The sequence below is a fragment of the Phyllostomus hastatus genome, unplaced genomic scaffold (genome assembly GCF_019186645.2).
Source record: "Phyllostomus hastatus isolate PE091 unplaced genomic scaffold, TTU_PhHast_1.1 phas_contig_17, whole genome shotgun sequence".
Lineage (NCBI taxonomy): Eukaryota > Metazoa > Chordata > Mammalia > Chiroptera > Phyllostomidae > Phyllostomus > Phyllostomus hastatus.
The window spans coordinates 40,830,116-40,850,657 of record NW_025333664.1 but is presented as its reverse complement, the minus strand read 5'-3'; the positions used below and the strand labels follow the sequence as shown (position 1 = coordinate 40,850,657).

The window sequence follows — 20,542 nt, the reverse complement described above, 5'->3', positions numbered from 1 at the left end:
TCAACATACACACACACACACACACACACACACACACAACACAACACAGAGAAATAATCCAATTAAAAGAACAGGCAAAGGACCTGAATAGATATTTCTCCAAAGAGGACATACAGATGTCCAGCAAACATGAACAGATTCTTAGCATCACTAATCATCAGAGAAATTCAAATTAAAACCACAAAATACCGCACACCTATCAGATGGCTGTCATCAATAAATCAACAAACAAGTGCTGGCGAGGATGTGGAGAAAAGGGAACCCTTTTGCACTTTTGATAGGAATGCAGGCTGTTGCAATCACTGTAGAAAGCAGTATGAAGTTTGTCGAAAAATTAAAAATGGAACTGCCTTATGACTCTGTGATTCAACTTCTGGGAATATATCTGAAGAAACCTGAAACACTGATTTGAAAGGATATATGCACACCTATGTTCATTGCAGCATTATTTGCAATAGTCAAGATTTAGAAGTAGTCCAAGTTCCATCAGTAGATGAGTGGATAAAAAAAGCTGAGGTGCATTTACATGATAGAATACTAGTTGGCTGTAATAAAGAAGGAAATTTTACCTTTTGCAATAGTATACATGGACCTGGAGTATATTATGCTAAGTGAAATAAGCCAGTCAGAGAAAGATGAATACCATATGATTGCACTGATATGTGGTATCTAATTAACAAAATAAACAAACAAAATAGAAACAGACTTACAGATACATAGAATAAACTGAGGTTGGCCAGATGGGAGGGGGGTTGGGGAGCTGGATAAAAATGGTGAAAGAATTAGGCATAAAAAAAAAATCTCATAGACACAGACAACTGTATAGTGATTACCAGAGGGAAAAGGGAGTGGGGGGAGTAGAAGAGGATAAAAGGGGGATGAATGGTGACAGAAGACTTGACTTTGGGTGGTGAACTCACAGTACAATATACAGATGATGTATTATTGGATTGTACAAATAAAACCTATATAATTTTATTAACCAATGTCAATCTAATAAAGGCAATAAAAATTATTTTTAAAAGAAGCTACAAAATGAAATCAGAGACCCAGGATCAGCCAAATCAGTCTCCTGTTAACTATTATGATTAACAGAGGAAAACTCCTAGATGGAAGTCCTGATCCCTGTGACACCTCCCACCCTTCCTTCCTTCCTCCTTCCCTCCCACCCTCTCTTCTTCCCTCCAACTTTCCATCTGATGTCTATGTCCCCGTGCCAGATGGAATTTTACTAAAGGAGGTAACACATAAATGTAAAGGAACAAAGACTAAAAGGGAAAGAGTCACCATTAGGAACAAGGGTAGAGCAACCACTCAGGGAGGCTCAGGGCTCTGCCAGGAGGGTGAGAAATTGAGGGAGTGGGGAGGAAGAACAGGAGGCCCAGCCAGGACCAGGAACTGCCATATAGGGAACAGGGAGCCTGAGACCGAGAAGGGCTTTCTGCCTAATGGGCTCCACATAGCTCTGGAGCTCCAGGCACTGCTCTGCTGTAACCATGACCTTTGGGAATACCTGACAAGGTTGCCCTGGATATTAAGGGCACAGGTCAGGGAAAGCTAAGAAAATGCTCCCCAAAGAGTATCAATGAAAATCAGCTTGTGGCCACAGCAAAAAATGAGAATAGTGTATTACACAGCCAGTCAGAAAATCCCATTCGGCTAGTTGTTTCTGGTGAGGTGGCCTGTGGGGGTAGGGATAGATGGAGGCTTCTAAGCTAGTGCGGTATTTACAGAGTTATATGTTCCATCTAGGACCTGTGGTGAGGGCACTAGAGTGACAATGTTGGCTCAGGCACAGGTAAGCTGCCTGATCCTGCCTCCAGGACAGCTCAAGTGAGAAGAGGCCTGACCCAAGGCCCCTACCCTCAGGTCCACCTGCTGTTTCTTTTATCCCATCTCAGAAGACACCTTGGATTTTTCTCCCCCTCCTTATCCCTCACTATTTCTAGTAACGAAGTCCTGAATGCCCACCCAGTCACACCTCCTGCCCTGGGGCCATCCATCACATAGTTGGCTCACTCTGCTCTGAGCCTCCTGTTCCACCATCTTCATGGCCCTAGTCTGGACTCCACAAATCTGCCCATACTGTTGCCAGAGATCAGTCTACAAACAGGCCTCATGACATGATCCACAGACTATAGAGTATTGGGCATGGCCCTTGGGTGTATACATAAATGGATACCTGCCTGTTTAGATCCATTGGATCCAAATGGATCTCTGAAACTGTAAGTTTCTTCAGAGTAGGAACTGTATCTGCCCTGCTCATATTGTGCCCTATGCTTGTAATTTAGTGCTAGCACACTGTCAGTACTCTGAGTATGTACTAGGTGAGTGAGTGAGTGATTTACTTCATCCTAACAATTCCCCACAGCACTCTGAGTCAGTTACACCACCAACTTGAAGCCCTCAATGCCTGTACCTGCTGTCCACTGCCTGAAAGGAAACTCTCCTTCTGCATTCTTACAGGCTCGGCTCAACTCATCGTCCACAATACCTTCTCTGGCCCTCCTTCTCATGCTTCATCCCTCTCTACCAATAGCCCTTTTGTCTACCATAGCTCTCCTTTCATCATTATCCTTTTGTCTTTTTTTAGCTTCTAGATGTAAGAGCCATAACATTTTTGTTTCTACCTTATGACCCTACTGTTTCACAGCAGAAACATACCCATTGCCCACTCATTCTTCCACTCCCTCCATCTTCCATCTTTACTGCAAACATACCATGCATTTCCTCCCAGAGGGCTGTGTTAGGCATTAGAAATACAATGGTGAAAAAAGATGCAGGAAAATAAGCACAAAAGAACAAGTGGAGGGACACAACTGATCAGCTCTGACAGCCCTTAATACCATGAACTATAATGGGAACAGGATGAAACTGAAGAGCTGGAGGAGGTGGGCCACTACTTCTTTGGATGGATATGGTGGCCATGTGGAGGAAGTGGCATTTAGTGCTTTAAACTAAAAGATGTGGCTGCATCCACCAAATACAGACAGGGAGAATGAATGCCTCAGGCAAACATGGAGCAGGTATAAAGGCGCTGGGGCAGAAACAAGCCAGAGTGTTGAAGGGATGAAAAGAAGCCCGTGAGAATCAAGATAGTTGAGGTCTGGATGAGATTGTGAAGAGCCCCTGAATGCATGTGCTTTCACCCTGGTTTACCTTAGCTCTGTCAGGAAGGGGTAGTCAGTAAATTTTTATTCTGTAGAATTATTCAGTAAAAGTAATCACCTGTTCCTTCTCCTCTGCATTAGTCACTGAGGTGCTAAATGATAGATTTTCTGTGTTGTTTTGTAGTACCCAGGTCACTTGGTGTCTGCTTCATGTAACTAAGCTACATATCCAGAGGTTTCCCTAGGCAGAAACACAGAATCAGTGACAAACCTTTCTGCTCTACAAAATGAGGTGTTGATAGCCATGTAGCCATGTAGCCATGTAGCTTCAGGTTCTGGCCAAAGTACTCTCCTCTTTTATATGCACCCTCATCCATTGGTCCTCACAGTTGCTTCCCTTTTGACATGCCATCTCAGAAGAACCTTGGACACATAAAGAATCAGAAAACATACTCAAAGTAATTGAATATACTATAGCTCATGAATCATGTTCTCATAATCCCAAATTTTTCACATTTTTAATGTTACACATATGGATTAAGTTTAATTTCATAGGATAGAAAGTCATTTGATCAATCCATTTCTCTATATGTAAAATGAAGATAACATCTACTTTAAAGAGCTGTTAATGAAGATTTTTCAATGCTGAAATGAGTAAAAGTCTCATAAAAGATTTAACACACAGTGGATACTTAATAATGTACTGATTTTTAATTTCCTCATAGTCAAAACTATGATTTACGTGATCTGAATAAGATCACATTAAAAAAAAACTTTTGAAATTATGGTTTTAATTTCCAAGTGATAGCTATTTTTTTTTCTATAGAATATTATATGAATTAATACAGCTAGTCTAAGATAAGAATTCAAGAATGGTGATCATGTATAAACTGTCTGGTAATAAGATATATTTTTCACAAACTTAATGCAAAACAAGGAAGTCTGTCTTTAAAAGGAGCTGGAAAGAAATAGCTTTTGTTCTTCCTTAGGAATAATGTATATGTACATGTTAAGTTAGGTTATTTGGTTCAGGGTTTTTTTAAATATGTTTTTTGATTGTGCTACTACAGTTGTCCCAGTTCTTTCTCCCCTTTATTCCCCTCTGCCCTATACTCCAACCTCCCACCATCACTCCCCCACCTTAGTTCATGTCCATGTGTCATACATTCAAGTTCTTTGGCTCCTTTATTTCTCATACTGTTCTTAACCTCCCCCTGTCTATTTTGTACCTACAATTTATGCTTCATCTTCCCTGTACCTTTTCCCCCATTTTTCCCCCTCCCCCATCCCTCTGATAACCCTTCATGTGATCTCTATTTCTGTGAATCTGTTCTATTCTGGTTGTTTGCTTAGTTCATTTTGTTTTTGGCTTTTTTTTTTAGGTTCAGTTATTGATAATTGTGACTTTATTGTTATTTTACTGTTCATAGGTTTTTATTTTTTTCTCAGATAAGTCTCTTTAACACACAGGTGGTAAACACAAGGGCTATGGCCAAATCCCCCCCCCCCCCTCACCTTGTGTTATCTGGCATGGAACCTTGTTTCTACCCAGCAGCAATGCCGAGCTCCTTGCCCCTAGTTAAGAACTAGTCGCAACCATGAGGCTGATGTGGCCCATGGTGAAAATGAGTTTGACACCTCTGCTTTAACACTTCATATAAGGGCTTGGTGATGATGAACTCTTTTAACTAGACCTTGTCTAGAAAGCACTTTATCTGCCCTTCTATTCTAAATGAAAGCTTTGTTGGATAGAGTAATCTTGGATACAGGTCCTTGCCTTTCATGATTTTGAATATGTCTTTCCAGCCCCTTCTTGCCTGTAAGGTATCTTTTGCGAAATCAGCTGATAGTCTTATGGGAACTCTTTAGAAGGTAACTGTCTTCTTTTCTCTTGTTGCTTTATCTTTAATCTTGGCTAATGTAATTATGATGTGCCTTGTTGTGTGCTTCTTTGGGATTCTCTGAGCTTCCTGGACTTCCTGGAAGTCTATTTCCTTTGCCAGATTAAGGAAGTTCTCCTTCATTTTGTTTTCAAATAAGTTTTCCATTTCTTGTTCTTCCTCTTCTCCTTCTGGCACCCCTATGATTCAGGTGTTGGAAAGTTTAAAGTTGTCTGAGAGGTTCTTAAAACTCTCCTCATTTTTTTGAATTCTTGTTTCTTCATTCTGTTCTGGTTGAATGTTAATTTCTTCTTTCTGCTCCAAACTGTTGATTTGAGTCCTGGTTTCCTTCCCATCACTGCTGGATCCCTGTACATTTTCCTTTATTTCACTTTTCATAGCCTTCACTTTTTCCTCTATTTTGCAACCATACTCAACCATTTCTCTGAGCATCATGATTACCAGTGTTTTGAACAGTGCATCTGATAGGTTGGCTATCTCCTCATTGCTTAGTTGTATTTTTTCTGGAGCTTTGATTTGTGTCTTTTTTTTTGGCCGGGGGGTGGGGGGAGGTGTCTCAGCGGGCCTGTTATATAGTAAGGGGCAGAGCCGTAGGTATTTGCCAGGGCATGGCAACCCATAACTGCATCATGGCGCTGTGTGTCAGGGAGAGGTCTGATAGGGAACAATGCCACTTGCTCAGCTCTCGGCTGGCTTTCAGTTACTTCCTGCAGAACCCACAAGCAAATTGGGCCCTTCTGGTATAGATTCCCAGGTGGGTGGTTTTGTGTATGTTCTAGGACCCTGTGGGTCTCTCCAGCGAACTGTCCTGTGAGGCTGGGGGTTTCTCCTGCTGCCTTAACCCCTACAGATTTTTTCAGTTGGAGCTTTTGAGGCTTTATTTCCCTGTGTTGGGACCCTGGGTTGCATGGTCTACCTAGCTCCCCAGTTGTTCTTCCCCATTTCTCCACACACAAATGTGCGGCTGCCCGGTCTGCCAGCTGCTGCCTCTTCCAGTCCATCTCACCCACCCTGGCCCTCCAGCCGCTGTCCTGCTGCAAGTCCTCTCCACCGGGCTGCCTATCTACACCCCTCCTACCAGTCTCGATGAATGTTTCTTCTTTAACTCCTTGGTTGTCCGACTTCCATACAGTTAGATTTTCTGGCAGTTCTGGTTATTTTTTGTTTTTAAATTTGTTGTTGTCCTTCTTTCGGTTGTACAAGGAGGGAAAGTGTATCTGCCTTCACCTCCATCTTGTCCAGAAGTCTGTACTACTTTCTAGTTAGGGTTTTGTTTTCTTTCATAGTTTCCTAACAAAATCGTGGCTCAGGCAGCTTGCGATGTTCTTCAGTTGCTGGTTTCCTACTGGGAAAAGCTTCAGATGTTTGAAACCTCTCTGCCTCTGAAAATTGCAGAAGTAAGTCTGTTTACTGCAGTGCTAAAGTATAAGCCTTTTATTTTTTATTTGATATTTATTAGTTATAGATACTCAAATAATTGTTAGAGAACTGACAGTTAAATTGCCATATGAGTCATTCATTTTGAAGTTGAATTGCCCTGGTTCTCAGCTGTGATTTCAGGCCCTACGTAATGAAGCTACCAGTTCCAGGGCAGGGTCTTCCACTTGGACAGTTTTAAAGGCAGACTAGACAACAACAAAGAGACCTTTTGTAGATTGAACTTTATTCATCCAGAGTAATTTGGATGGTGCCAACAAGGAGTAAGCAGCTGGTTATGAGGCCCTCAGTGTGTTTGGGGGGATGCATTGGGGAGAAAGTGGTGACTGTTGTATAGAACAGGAGTCTTTCCCATACTGATGTTCTGGACCATGCTTTGCTTTAGCATGATTACCCAGTGATAATGAGATTACTGCTATAATACCCTCTGTGAGGGTAATTGGTGGAGGAGAGGGACAGAAAGAAAAATCATCTCAGTGATACTGTCCTTAAGGTTGATTACATTTGTAGTTGCTTGGTTGTGCAGGAGCAGGTACCCTCACCTCTCTAGGGGCCTGATATTAAAGCACACCTGTTTCTGCCATTTTCTATAGCTGTACTTATACAGTGGTAACTCTTCAAGGAAATTTGGTTTGTCTCTCATGTGGTATTCCAGGGAGAGAGAACAATAGTGATTTATTTTCTCAGCTCTAAACAGATTTCAACATTGAGATCACTTTATTCTCTCTACTACGTCAAAAATCACAAGTGATGTTTCCCCTTAAGTGACTTAGAGTGAAATAGAACTTTGGACATAGGAGTGTAAGGTACTGCAAAATGTGAAGCTGGGTTATAAGGCAACCATATAAAATCATCTAAACAGAATATCTTTGAGTATAAAAGGGGTGCTGGGACACTTGGATAACAGGTGAAGACCTGGGGTAATATATAAGAAAACTAAATGGAAGCATTTTCATAGTTATTTTTTCAAAGTATTTTTTGATTTCCTAGTGAACAGTATGGAGATTGAAGGTAGAAATTATATGACTCTAAAGAGAAATAGTTGTCTCTGGGGTCCCCAGTTTTGCCACATATGGAGTGGAAGCCATATGGTAATTTTTACCATGCGGCTTCCAAAATTAATACTATGGTCTATTTGACTGGGGATTTGTCTTTTATGCAGATCCTTGTGGCCACAATTGCTTTTCTTTTACCAAGTGCAGAGTACTCCTCAGTGGAAACAGATAAGAAGGTAAGGGGCACATTGGATAAGTTTTCCCTAGAAGTTATTTCTTAAATATGTAAAGCATAATGATAAATAATATTACATGCAGGGATATCTTCACAGGGGTATCCAACCTGCAGCCAATAGGCTGCTTGTAGCCTATGATGGCTATGAATGTGGCCCAACACAAAATTGTAAATTTACTTAAGACATGAGACTTTTTTTGTGATTATATGTTGCAGTGATTTAATGTGTTGCCCAAGACAACACATTGTGGTCCAGAAATGCCAAAAGGTTGGACATCCCTGCATAATATGCCTCTCTGCTGACATTCCTATGAAAACCTTGTTCACTCATTTATTCCTTTTTCACTTGTGTGTCCATTGAATAGTTGCTATTATGCAGGGACAATTCTGTTGTTTGTTAATTACCTTTAGTGAAGTTTAAAAGACTGCAGTATAAGGTAATGGTCCTGTTTCCTGTTCCAGTTTATTGTATCCTTGTTACTCTGCCTCTTGGACTGGTGCATGGCTTTGCCAGTGAATGCCCTCCTCCACCCAGTGTCTGTGGCAGCCCTCGAGGAACAGCACTCATCCAGAGCCCCTTTGCTGGACTATATCTACAGGGTGAGTCTCCAACTGGGCCTAAAAGACATATAATATGAACTTAAGCATCAGAGAATTACAAAAATATGTTTTATGCATTTACTTATTTATCTGTGCTCTTTTGAAAAGGATTTATAGGGGGATTAAAAGGAATGAATAACTTTGGGAGGGAAAACAGAATGGGTATAAGCGTAGAGATGCAGTGATTACCATGTGAACGATGCATGCATTTTTACATGGCATGTCATCTTTAAACAACTGCAGTTTGATCAGAATCCCCCAGTTTTCATGGAACATGGTTCAAATCTACTTAATTTAAAAAAGAATTGTCGATATTGTAGAAATGTCTACAGCCTTAGTTTGACAAAATCTGTTTTTCAGTGGAAGGAAAAAGCATACTTCTTCTAGTGATCTCTTTGCTTTAAAAGATCTTAGGAGATAAATTAATGAAATATATCACATCAAAATAATTAGCCTTGTTTTTATAGTACTTAAAATATTTGAAGTCACCCCATATTAATGACTAAGTATGCTATTTACTCTGCATCCTTTATACTGTTCTTCTATATGGGCCTTACAGTCTGTCCTGTGAGGGCTTCATTTATTTATTTAGCATTGGGTATCCATTGAATAATTACTATTATGTAGGGACAATTCTATTGTTTATTTTTTTAGTAACAAACTTTTTTTATTTTAATTATTGTCCGAGTACAGTTTTCTGCCTTTTACCCCCATCCCAGGCTACCCCACCTCCCTCCCATTTCCACAACCCTTGTTATTGTCCATGTGTCCTTTATACTAGTAACAAACTTTTAATAATAGTTTTTTTTAAAAAGATGATGAAGTCATTAAGTGATTAATTTATTCTTATTTTAAAATTTACTAAATAAAAAAAATACCACTTGACCTTGGTTGAAATTCTTCTAAAAAGTATTGTGTATTTTTAAATGGATTCTTTACTGGTCACAGATTTTAACAACTATTTTAGGATCAATTATATAAAAAATGTCTCTTAAAATTGCTTTACAAAAGTCACCTCATAGTTAACATGATTCAATTAACACATTTATTGAATAACTTTTTATATATTTTTAAAGGAAACTTTCTATTGTAGTATAAATGCATTTAGAAAATTGCATCAGTCATAAGAGAGAGCTTGATGAATTTTCACAGAGCCATCTGGGAAACCAACTCCAGAAACAGAACATTCCTAGCCTCCCAAGAAGCCCCCACTGCACCTCTTCCTAGTCACTACCCCCACGCACATACTCAGGGATAACTGCTATCCTGTCACAGCATACATAAAATCTGACTGTTTTTGAACTTCATATCAATAGAAGCATACAGTATGTCCTTATGTGCCTAATGTCTTCATACAATGTTTTTTTTTTTTGATGGCTTCATTATATTGTTGGGAATAGTTACAGATTTTTTTGCTCTCACTGCTATTTAGTATTACATGATGAGAGTAAACCACAATTTATGTTCTATTCTACTGTAGGTAGAAATCTGGTTAGTTTAGATTTGGGACCATGAAAAAGAAAGTTCTGTGAACATTCTATTCCAGTATGTTTTTTTAGTATACATATGTATGTATTTCTGCTGGGTTTATACCTAGGAGTAGAGTTGCTGGAGTACGTATATTCTGCTTTAGTGGTGAACACTAAATAATTTTCCAGAATGATTATACTAATTTATACTGTCACCAACAGTGTGTGAGAGTTGCAGCTGCCAACATTTTGCTATGTGATAGGTATGGAGTGGTTCTGCATTGTGGTTTTAATTTGCATTTCATATTTTTATTGCAATTGACTAATAGAAATTAATTTTCTCAATGACAGAAGCTCAATTTTTATATTAATAAGAAAGGCACCATACTTTTTCTGTACTGCTTTTCTGCTAGGAACAGGACATACTTAGGTAAGTATCCTGGCTGAATATAGTTCTTGGTACTTTTCAGCTGAGCACAAAAGTTGCATACCCCTAAATCTTCCTCTAGTCCCCAAGAGTCAACATGAGTAGAAGGAACTAAACAGGAAGCTGTCCAGCCCCAAAACAAGGCCTCCTGCCATGTGGGTAAATCAAGCTACTCATCTAAAAGTGAATTGACAGAAGGAGACTAGACTTTGAGTTGTGAACACATAGTACAATGTACAGATGCTGTGTTATTGAATTGTATACTTGAAACCTATATAATTTTGTAAACCAATATCACCCCAATAAATTCAATAAAAATAATTTTTATTGATTTTAGAGAGAACAAAAAAGGGAGAGAAAGAAACAGCAATTTGTTCTTCCACTTACTTATGCATTCATTGGTTGATTCTTATATGTACACTGACTAGAGATTGAATCCACAACGTTGGTGTATTGGGATGATATTCTAGCCAACTGAGCTACCCGGCCAGGACCAAATAAAAATTTTTTTGAAATAAATAAGTAAAAGTGAATTGACTTGTATAAATATAGTCCAAAAGATATCTCCCCAATTTCTAAGGTTTTACCTTGATTTTCATAAAAATCAGCATTTTTATTTTATGATTTTGAATTTATGATCAAAAGGTAAAGTATTCCATAGTTATTAGCTCATTTATACATTTTGACATGTGCAAGATGATCTTCATTTACGTAGCTTCTAAAGCTTCTAGAGTACAATTTCGTCCAAGATGGAGGCGTAGGTAGATACTCTTTGCTACCCCAAGAAGGGCAACAGCAAATTTAAAAACAAAAAACAAACAGAACTGCCAGAAAGTCAGACTGTATGGAAATCTGACAACCAATAAGTTAAGGAAGAACCATTCACCCAGATTGTAGGAGGGGCAGAGACAGGCAGCCGGGGTGAAGAGAATGTGTGGCAAGGCAATAGATGGGACAGGCAAGGCAGCAGCTGGCAGACCAAGCAGTCCCACATTTCCGTGCAGATAAGCTGGGAAGAACAGCTGGGGAGTGAAACAGACCACACAACCCAGGTTTCCAGCCAGGGAAACTAAAGCCTCAAAACCTCTGGCTATAAAAACTTATTGGAGTTGCTGTGGTGGGAGAAACTCCCAGTCTCACAGGAGAGTTCATTGGAGAGACCCACAGGGCCCTAGAACATGCAGAAACACACTCACCTGGGAATCAGCTTTAGAAAGGCCCAATTCACTTGTGGGTAGTGGAGAAAGTGACAAAGTGAGGCAAGAACTGAGCAAGCAACACTTTTTCCCTCTCTGACTCCTGCCCCCTGTATAGCACCACAGTGGTTGCCACACCCTGACAAATACCTAAAGCTCTGCCCCTTACAACATACCAGGTGCTCCGAGAAAATGAGATATGGCCCAAATGAAAGAACAGATCAAAACTCCAGAAAAAGAACTAAATGACGAGGAGATAGCCCACTGATCAGATGCACAGTTCAAAACACTGGTCATCAGGATGCACATAGAAATGATTATGTAAAGATGCAAAATAGAGAAAAAAGTGAAAGTTATGCAAAGTGCAATAAAGCAAGATATACAGGGGACCAACAGTGAAGGGAAGGAAACCAGGACTCAAATCAATGATTTGGAACAGAAGAAGGAAAGAAACATCCAATCAGAACAGAATGAAGAAACAAAGATTCAAAAAAATGAGGAGAGGCTTAGGAATGAACCTCTGGGACAACTTGAAATGTGCTAACATCCAAATCATAATGGAGCCAGAAGGAAAAGAAGAGCAAGAAATGGAGAACTTATTTTAAAAAATAATGAAGGAAAACTTCCCAGTCTGGCAAAGGAAATAGACTTCCAGACAGTGCAGGAAGCTCAGAGAGTCCCAAAGAAGTTGGACCCAAGGAAGCACACACCAAGGCACATCATAATTAAGTTACCCAAGATTAAAGATAAAGAGAGAATCTTAAAAGCAGCAAGAGAAAACGAGACAGTTACCTTCAAAAGAGTTCCCTTAAGACTATCAGCTGATTTCTCAAAAGAAACCTCGCAGGCAAGAAAGGGCTGCAGAGAAGTATCCAAAATCATGAAAGGCCAGAACCTCTATCCAAGATCACTTTATCCAGCAAAACTATCATTTAGAATGGAAGGGCAGATAAGGTGCTTCCCAGACAAGGTAAAGTTAAAGAAGTTCATCATCACCAAGCCCCTTGCTATGTGAAAAGTTAAAGGGACTTATCTAAGAAAAAGAAGAAGATCTGAACTATGAACGATAAAGTGACAACAAAGTCACAGCTATCAACAACTGAACCTAAAAAAAAAGAAATCACAAAAATAAACTAAGCAAACAACTAGAACAGGAACAGAATCAAAGAAATAGAAATCACATGGAGGGTTATCAACAGGAATGGGGCAGGGGAAGGATAGAGAAAAAGGTACAGGGAATAAAAAGTACAAAGATGGTAGGCACAAAATAGACAGGGGAAGGTTAAGAACAATATGGGAAATGGAGAAGCCAAACTTGTATACAAGATCCATGGACATGAACTAAGTGGAGGGAAGTTTTGGAAAAGGGATGCCAGGAAAAGGGAGATACATGGGAGGGAAAGAATGGAACAACTCTAATACCATAATCAATAAAAATACTTAAAAAAAGAGCTTATAGAGTCAACAGCAATTTGTAAACAACTGATAAGCTTTTAGGAAACTGATCTTGTGAGAATAAGAGTACTTAAAAAATTCATATTAAATTTAGTTCATTAATCACCCTTTTAAAATTGTATTAAAGTAGTCTTTCCAATTCTTGGGGTTGTGAGTTATACTAATTTAAGTTCATGAGCATTTGTGAAATGCTGACAGTCTCTGCTTATTGCTTGCAGTCTACCCTTCACTATTAGTGATGGTGGTTTACCTTATGGCTTATGCCATAGCTAGTCTTCGTCTCCAGATTTAGTCCTTTCTAATTACTTCTGTTGTCCTTGGTGGACTAAAGCAGGACCTAGGTATGTACAACCACACAGAATGGTGAAATAAGCACTTTTTACTTTTGGTTTTTTTTTTTTGTTTTCTTGCCTTGAGAGTATATTTATTGGCATTGATGTGAAAGGAATGAATGAACTTGCCAATAGCAAGACTATGCTTTAGAATGGAAAGGATTTGATGTTTTCAAGTACTACCAAGCAGGAGTCCTACCTCCTAAGTGCTGTTGTAGTCTGACAAATTATCAGGTACAGAAGGTTAGCGGCATCCATGGCATACATTCTTTTATTTTTTTCACAGGTTCTACACTGCTGTGTATGTGGTTCAAGCACATACACCCAACAGAGTCACTACACACTGACCCTGGCTGACCTGTCATCCTCAGATTATGACCCCTTCCTACCACTGGCAAACGTGAAGAATTCTGAGCCAGTCCAATATCATTCATCAGCAGAAATGGGCAACCTGTTTACTGTTGAAGAGGGTGAGGTTTTTTTCAGAATATTGATTCTTGTGGGCAGGAAAAGTAAAGGTTCTAGCCTTTTATTCATGCTTGCTGTGAATTTTCTTTAAATCTAGTTTTTGAAATCTTAGTTTCTATAGTCCTCTGTGAAAGTTCTGCCTTCCTTGTTTCTTCTCTTTCCTTTTCTTTTACCACCTTAGTTGAATTTTGTGTTATTGAAGACCCATATATTTCAGACCCATGGAACTCACAAAAACAGTTTACTTTGTATCCCAAAGGAGTTCTACATTTAATAGGAGAGACAGGATTAATACAGAAGGACTCATTTGTGGACTGGTAGCACCATAGGGGCTTCCCATGGAGACGAACCAAAGCCAGACTTAGAAGGATGGACAGACATTGAAAAAAGCTGGTAAAGTGTTCTAGACTAAGGAGCATCATGAAGAGAAAGATGTTAATTTGCATGCCACAGTTTAAGGATAGCTCTTTTCACAGTGCAGGGACCACTTTAGAGTGTGTGGGTATCATCAGGACTTAGGGGCTGCTGTATATCTTCCTCAACCACTCTTTTCCCCAGAATGACAAGACCCCTTCTCTGGAATGTGAGTCAAAATGTGCGTGTGTTATCTATACATACAACTAATAAAATAGCACTGTACCTTCCTACACACACATACACAAATGAGTGTATGTAGAACTACCAAACTCTAAATATTGATGAATTGTCTCAATGTCAGTTTCCTGATTTTGATATGGTACTATAGCTATGTAAGATATTACTATTGAGGTGAAGGATATTTGGGATATCTCTGTATTTTTTTCTCACAAGTGCATATGAATCTTCAATAATCTCAAAATTAAAAGTTTAAAAAAAATGTAGGTGTGGAGGACCAAGAATGGAACCCTGTGGAAAAAGAAGGAGGAAATATCACTAGGAAAGCAAAATGAGGGAAATGGAAAAAAGCATCAAAAGTCATTTCTAGGAAGTCAAAGGAAGAGGGCAGATAAAGAGCCAAGGAAGGTCAGCAGTGGTAGGTGCTTCACAAAGCCCAGGAAGGGTGACAACAGAACAGGAATTGTTTTATTTCCCAACTAAATGCTTGGTGGTAGGTTTTGCTAGTCTCTAACCAGACAGCATACCCTAGGGGATGACCATTCAGAATTTCAAGACAGACTCCTCTTGTGGAGCCTTTGGTGGTGAAAGGAAGGCCACAGCAGGCATTAGCTCGGGAAGGGCATGGAGTCCAGGCCTATGCTTGTAAGACTATAGAGTCTGGCCTGTAGTTCAGGCTGAGAAGAAGGTGCCTGGTCAGGTGCAGATAAAGAGGACAGGAGGTGAGGCACCAGTCAGGAACAAGGGCTCTGGAATCACCCAGTCCTTATGTTAGCTCCATTTTGTAGATGAGCAAACTGAGGTGAAGGGATTTTCCCAAGCATATATATGTGAGAAGTAATGGAGGTGGGATTTGAATTTAAGATTTAATGATCGGGTTCCTGAAACCTCACTTTGATATTTTGCAAGAGTGCACTAAAGACCCATTTTGAATTGTGTTGTTGGTGGATGGTAAGTGGCAGATTTTCATGTTGTCCTCTTTTTGCCCTCCATTTGCTTAATCATGTAGATGTCTTTTCCTGGAATTCACTGTTCATTTAAACTGCAATATTTCTTGCCTTTTTTCCCCACACTTGTAAATTCAAACCATACTTTTTAAAATAAAGTGACCCTTTATCTGTTTCTTTTGTTTTCTTCCTTGAAGTCCATGTCTCATAAGAAAATTAACTCTTTCCTACAGTCATATATTTGTATTCATCCCACATAACTATCACAAAAATGGGTCCACCACTTATGATGACTCGTCGCTTGAAAATAGCAGATTAACAGGTTAGTGAGAAAGGAAGAACCTAAAAATACACCTTTAAATTTTGGTAGCATTTTTCTTTCTGTGTATAATATTCTTTGACTTGAATATATCTGTTCTCCAGCAAACCTCAGGACCTTATGCTGTCTTGTCCTAATAATAGTTCTGTGGTACTAAAAATAATACCTACCACTTCAACTAAATAAAAAAGCAAAGAGGCTTAGAAACATATTGGCACACACAGATGCTCTTCCTGAGTGACTATATCCTGTTCAGAGTAAAGAGGAAAAATAGAGATAACTTAGATATTTTAGTTTAAACAATATGTGCTCATATATGAAGGATTTTTGCTTTCATTTAATGCCATAATTTATTATTCATAACCAGACTATTTCTAGTCAAGTAATGTTTCTGGTAAGCAATATTATATTTTATCTGTTATTTTCAAATGATTTTTTCTTAAACCATTTGATGTAATTATTACTTCCAAAAATTTCCAAGAAACACATTTGACTACCTACTGTAGCTGCTGGCCCCGCTCAAGGAAAAGTCATTAATGGCATGCACATGGGCTCTCATCATTAATACTTAAGTGCTTAAAATGGAGGGGAGGAGTTTTAAAAATAATGTAAGTTAAAGGACAACCTAAAATTACTGATTTTATATTTAATTGCTAAATTTAAACAAATAAATACTTGGAATATATTTTTTCATAGTTTATAGAAGTCATGAGCTTGTTTCTTCTCTAATGGAGTTTAGATTTTCTTTTTATTTCTCAGGGCACCTATGAGCAGTTGATTCAGCTGAAGTCTGCCAGGGAAGAACAATTCTTATTTTATAAATATTACCTTTTCTTACTTTTTAGTACCAAAAATATTTTGGGTTTTTCTTTGGGTGTGTCATGGTTTATGACTTGATTAGTGTGACTATAGGTTAATTTCCTATTGTAGAATTCAAACATTTATTAAAATACAAATTTATATTTATCTCAGATTGAAAATACAACCTATGTAAGTAAAAGTAGGGGAAAGTTGCCTCTGCAGTTGTTATTTTATGCGTTGGGCTTTATCAAGTTGGACCTTTATGATTAGTTTCAAATCTTGTTCTACTATATCACCACATGTTGTCTTACATTATGACACCTGAGCTGGCTGTGCCTTTGTTGGTGGGGCATTAACATTTCTGATGGAGCGTATATTCATATGAAATGATCAGCATGATTAAAAAGCATGTATAACTTTGAAAAAGTTAATGTGGACACAAAACCAAAGGCATTCATAGCTGTGATTTCAAGGGAATTAATTGAAGTATTTTAAATGTTTCAGCTGTTTGGAAGTCATATACAATTCTTCCAGGGACGAGAAGAAGAGTTTAATTTTAAAAACTGATTAGATGACTTCTTTGCTTCTAAAATAGGAATGTTTTTTATGTGAAATTTTTATTTTGCATTACCGAATACAGATAATTTCTTGTTCACACAAAAGAAAAAAAACAATAAATTCAAGAAAAGTCAAGACAGCCTTGTTTTACTCAGTCATCACATAGAATTTCTTAGATTCTAGAATTTAATTGTTTCTTTCTAGGGTTTATACATCATAAAAGTGTTATTTTATAAATAAATCAGTTGGATTTTCAGTGTCTGAGAAGAAGGGTGTTTGACATAAGAAAGTTAAATTTCATGTTGTGGATTTAGATTAAATTAATATTAATTTTGTATTAATAAATTGTGAATTTAGAAAATAAGTATGCCCTAAACCTGTAAGCCCAGATTTTAAATCTTAGTTTATTTAACATCTAGTGATATTTTTGTTAGAATTAAAAGGTTTCACTTTAACTTGTTCTTAGAGTAATGCACAATTTTTTTTTCTATTATTGTGGTGGATTAAATTCTCCCTAACTACTGTCAATCTTAGGTGGGTCATTCAGTCTGTACTTAGGGATTTAGTTTATCTACTTTACCCATATACCTCAAACATTTTACAAAGTCCACTTTTAGATGCTGTTCTCAAATATTTCTGTATATTTAAAGTCTTGAAAATTTTGTAAACCAGTTGCTCTTTGCCATTTAATCATCAACTACAAATTTACTTAAACCATGTATTTACATGAATGAATATATCAGATTCAGTGAAATATTTGAAATACCCTCACAACAAAACATAAATTGTCACAATGATCTTTTTTTCTTTTGAAACTATTTTATTTTTTTAATTATGTTATTGTTCAATTACAGTTGTCTGCATTTCCTGCCCCACTCCCCTCCCCACCCCAGCCAAAACCACCTCCCTCCCTTGCTTCTAACCTGCCCCTTGGTTTTGTCCATCTGTCCTTTACAGTAGTTCCCAAAAACCCTTTCCCCCATTGTTCCCTCCCCCCTCCCCTCTGATTATTGTTAGATTGTGCATTTCAATGTCTCTGCTTATATTTTGTTTGCTTTTTCCTTTTGTTAATTTTGTTCCACTTAAGGTGAGTTCATATGGTATTTGCCCTTCACCACCTGGCTTCTTTCACTTAGCATAATGCCCTCCAGTTCCATCCATGCTCTCACAAAGGGTAGGAGCTCCTTCTTTCTTTCTGCTGTGTAGTATTCCATTGTGTAAATGTACCATAGTTTTTTCATCCACACATTTACTGATAGGCACTTAGGTTGGTTGCTTCCAGCATTTGGCTCTTGTAAATTGTGGAGCTATTAACATTGGGGTGCATAGGTTCTTTCAGATTGGTATTTCAGGGCTCTTAGGATATAGTCCTAGCAGTGGAATTGCTGAGTCAAAAGACAGTTCCATTTTTACTTTACTGAAGAAATTTGATACTGATTTCCACAGTAGTTACCCTAGTCTGCATTCCCAACAGTGCACTAGGGTTCCCTTTACTCCACAACCTTGCCAACACTTGTTGTTTGTTGCTTTGTTTATGATGGCCATTCTCAATGGTGTGAAGTGGTATCTCATTGTGGTTTTAATTTGCATCTCTCTGATGGGTAGTGACACTGAGCATCCTATGTCTCTGGGCTCTCTGTCCTCCTTGGAGAAGTGTCTGCTCAAGTCTTTTGCCCATTTTTTAATTGGGTTTTTTGTCTTGCTGGAGGAGTCGTGTGAGATCTTTATATCTTTTAGAGATCAAACCCTTGTCCGAGGTATCATTGGCAAATATGTTTTCCCATATAGTTGGTTCTCTTTTCATTTTAATGCTATTTTCTTTAGCCATGCAGAAGCTTTTTAATTTGATGAGGTCCCATTTGTTTATTCTTTCCCTTATGTCCCTTGCTTTAGGGGACATATCAGTGAAGTTGTTCCTGCATGGAATGTGTGATATTTTCTGCCTATGTTTTCCTCTAGGACGTTTATGGTGCCACGACTTATATTTAAATCTTTTATCCACCTTGAATTTATTTTTATATATAGTGTAAGTTGGTGCTTGAGTTTCATTTTTTCACATGTAGCTGTCCAGATCTCTCAACACCATTTGTTGAAGAGGCTATTTTTACTCCATTTTATGCTGCTTCTGCCTTTGTCAAATATTAATTGACCATAGAGACTTGGGTTTATTTCTGGGCCCTCTGTTCTAATCCACTGGTCTATGTGCCTGTTCTTATGCCAGTACCAGGCTGTTTTGATTAGAGTGGCCTTGTAATACAGTTTGATATCAGGTATTGTGATCCCTCCTACTTTGTTCATGTCTCTCAAAATTGCTGCAGCTATTTGGGGTTGTTTATGGTTTCATTAAATTTCTGAAATGTTTGTTCTCTATCTGTGAAATATGTCATTGGTACTGTAATAAGGATTTCATTGAATCTATAAATTGCTTTGCGTAGTATGGACATTTAATGATGTTAATTCTTCCAAACCATGAGCAGAGTACATGCTTCCTTTTGTTTGTGTCTTCCTTAATTTCTTTCTTCAGTATTATATAGTTTTCTGAGTACATGTCTTTTACCTCCTTGGTTAGGTTTATTCCTAGGTACTTTACTTTTTCTTGTTGCTATATCAAATAGGATTATTTTCCTGATTTCGTGTCTGATATTTCATTGTTGGTGTACACAAATGCCTTTTATTTCTGAATATTGACTTTGTATCCCACTGTTTTGCCAAAATCATGTATTAGGTTGAGTACATTTTTGGTGGAGTCTGTAGATTTTCTGTGTACACTATCATGTCATCTGCAAACAATGACAATTTTGTTCCCTCCTCTCCAATTTGGATGCATTTATTTCTTTTTCTTGTCCAAATGTTGTGGCTAGGATTTCCAAAATTATGTTGAATAGAAGTGGTGAAAGCAAGCATCCTTGTCTTGTTCCTGATCTTAGTGGGAGAGCATTAGTTTTTACCCATTGAGTATGATGTTGGCTGTAGGTCTCTCATATGTGGCCTTTATTATGTTGAGGAATGTTTCTTCTATTCCCACTTTGCTGAGTGTTTGTATCATAAATGGGTGCTGTACCTTGTCAAAGACTTTTTCCACATCTATTGTTATGATCATGTGACTTTTGTCTTTCATTTTTTTATGTGATGTATTACATTTACTGATTCATGAATATTTTACCATCCTTGCATCCCTGGAATGAATCCCACTTGACCATGATCTATGATCTTTTTAATGTATTGCTGGATGCAGTTTGCCAATATTTTGTTGAGGAATTTAGCATCTGTGTTCATCAACAATACTGCCCTGAAGTTTTCTTTCTTTGTTGTGTCTTTATCTGGTTTTGGGATTAGGATGATGTTGCCTTCATAAAAAGAGTTTGGGAGTCTTCCATCTTCTTGAAGTTTTGGGAATAATCTGTGAAGGATAGGGCTTAGCTCTTCCTTAAATTCTTTGTAGAATTCTCCTGTGAAACCATCCAGTCATGGGCTTTTGTGTGTTGGAAGCTTTTTGATTACTGCTTCAATTTCATCAGATGTTATTGGTCTGTTCAGGCTTTCTGCTGCTGCTTTACTGAGTTTTGGAAGATTCTATTTTTCTAGAAATTTCTCCATTTCACCTAGGTTTTCAAATTTCTTGGCATATAGTTCTTCATAGTAATTTCTTACAATCCTTTGTATTTCTGTGGTGTCAATTGTAATCTCTCCTCTTTGAT

General features: G+C 38.1%; 1 protein-coding gene across 9 annotated transcripts in view; it reads left to right on the top strand.

Moving 5' to 3' along the window:
- Window positions 1-20,542, top strand: part of RALGAPA2 (Ral GTPase activating protein catalytic subunit alpha 2) — a 386,278-nt gene that overhangs the window by 225,094 nt on the left and 140,642 nt on the right. For 8 of the 9 annotated variants that reach the window (XM_045833596.1, XM_045833597.1, XM_045833590.1 and 5 more), the window contains 4 exons: window positions 6,298-6,408; window positions 7,611-7,679; window positions 8,141-8,278; window positions 13,444-13,627. In XM_045833596.1, the coding sequence (XP_045689552.1) occupies window positions 6,298-6,408; window positions 7,611-7,679; window positions 8,141-8,278; window positions 13,444-13,627 (502 nt within the window). The remainder of the gene's footprint in view (window positions 1-6,297; window positions 6,409-7,610; window positions 7,680-8,140; window positions 8,279-13,443; window positions 13,628-20,542) is intronic. The other variant, XM_045833593.1, reaches the window with a different exon arrangement.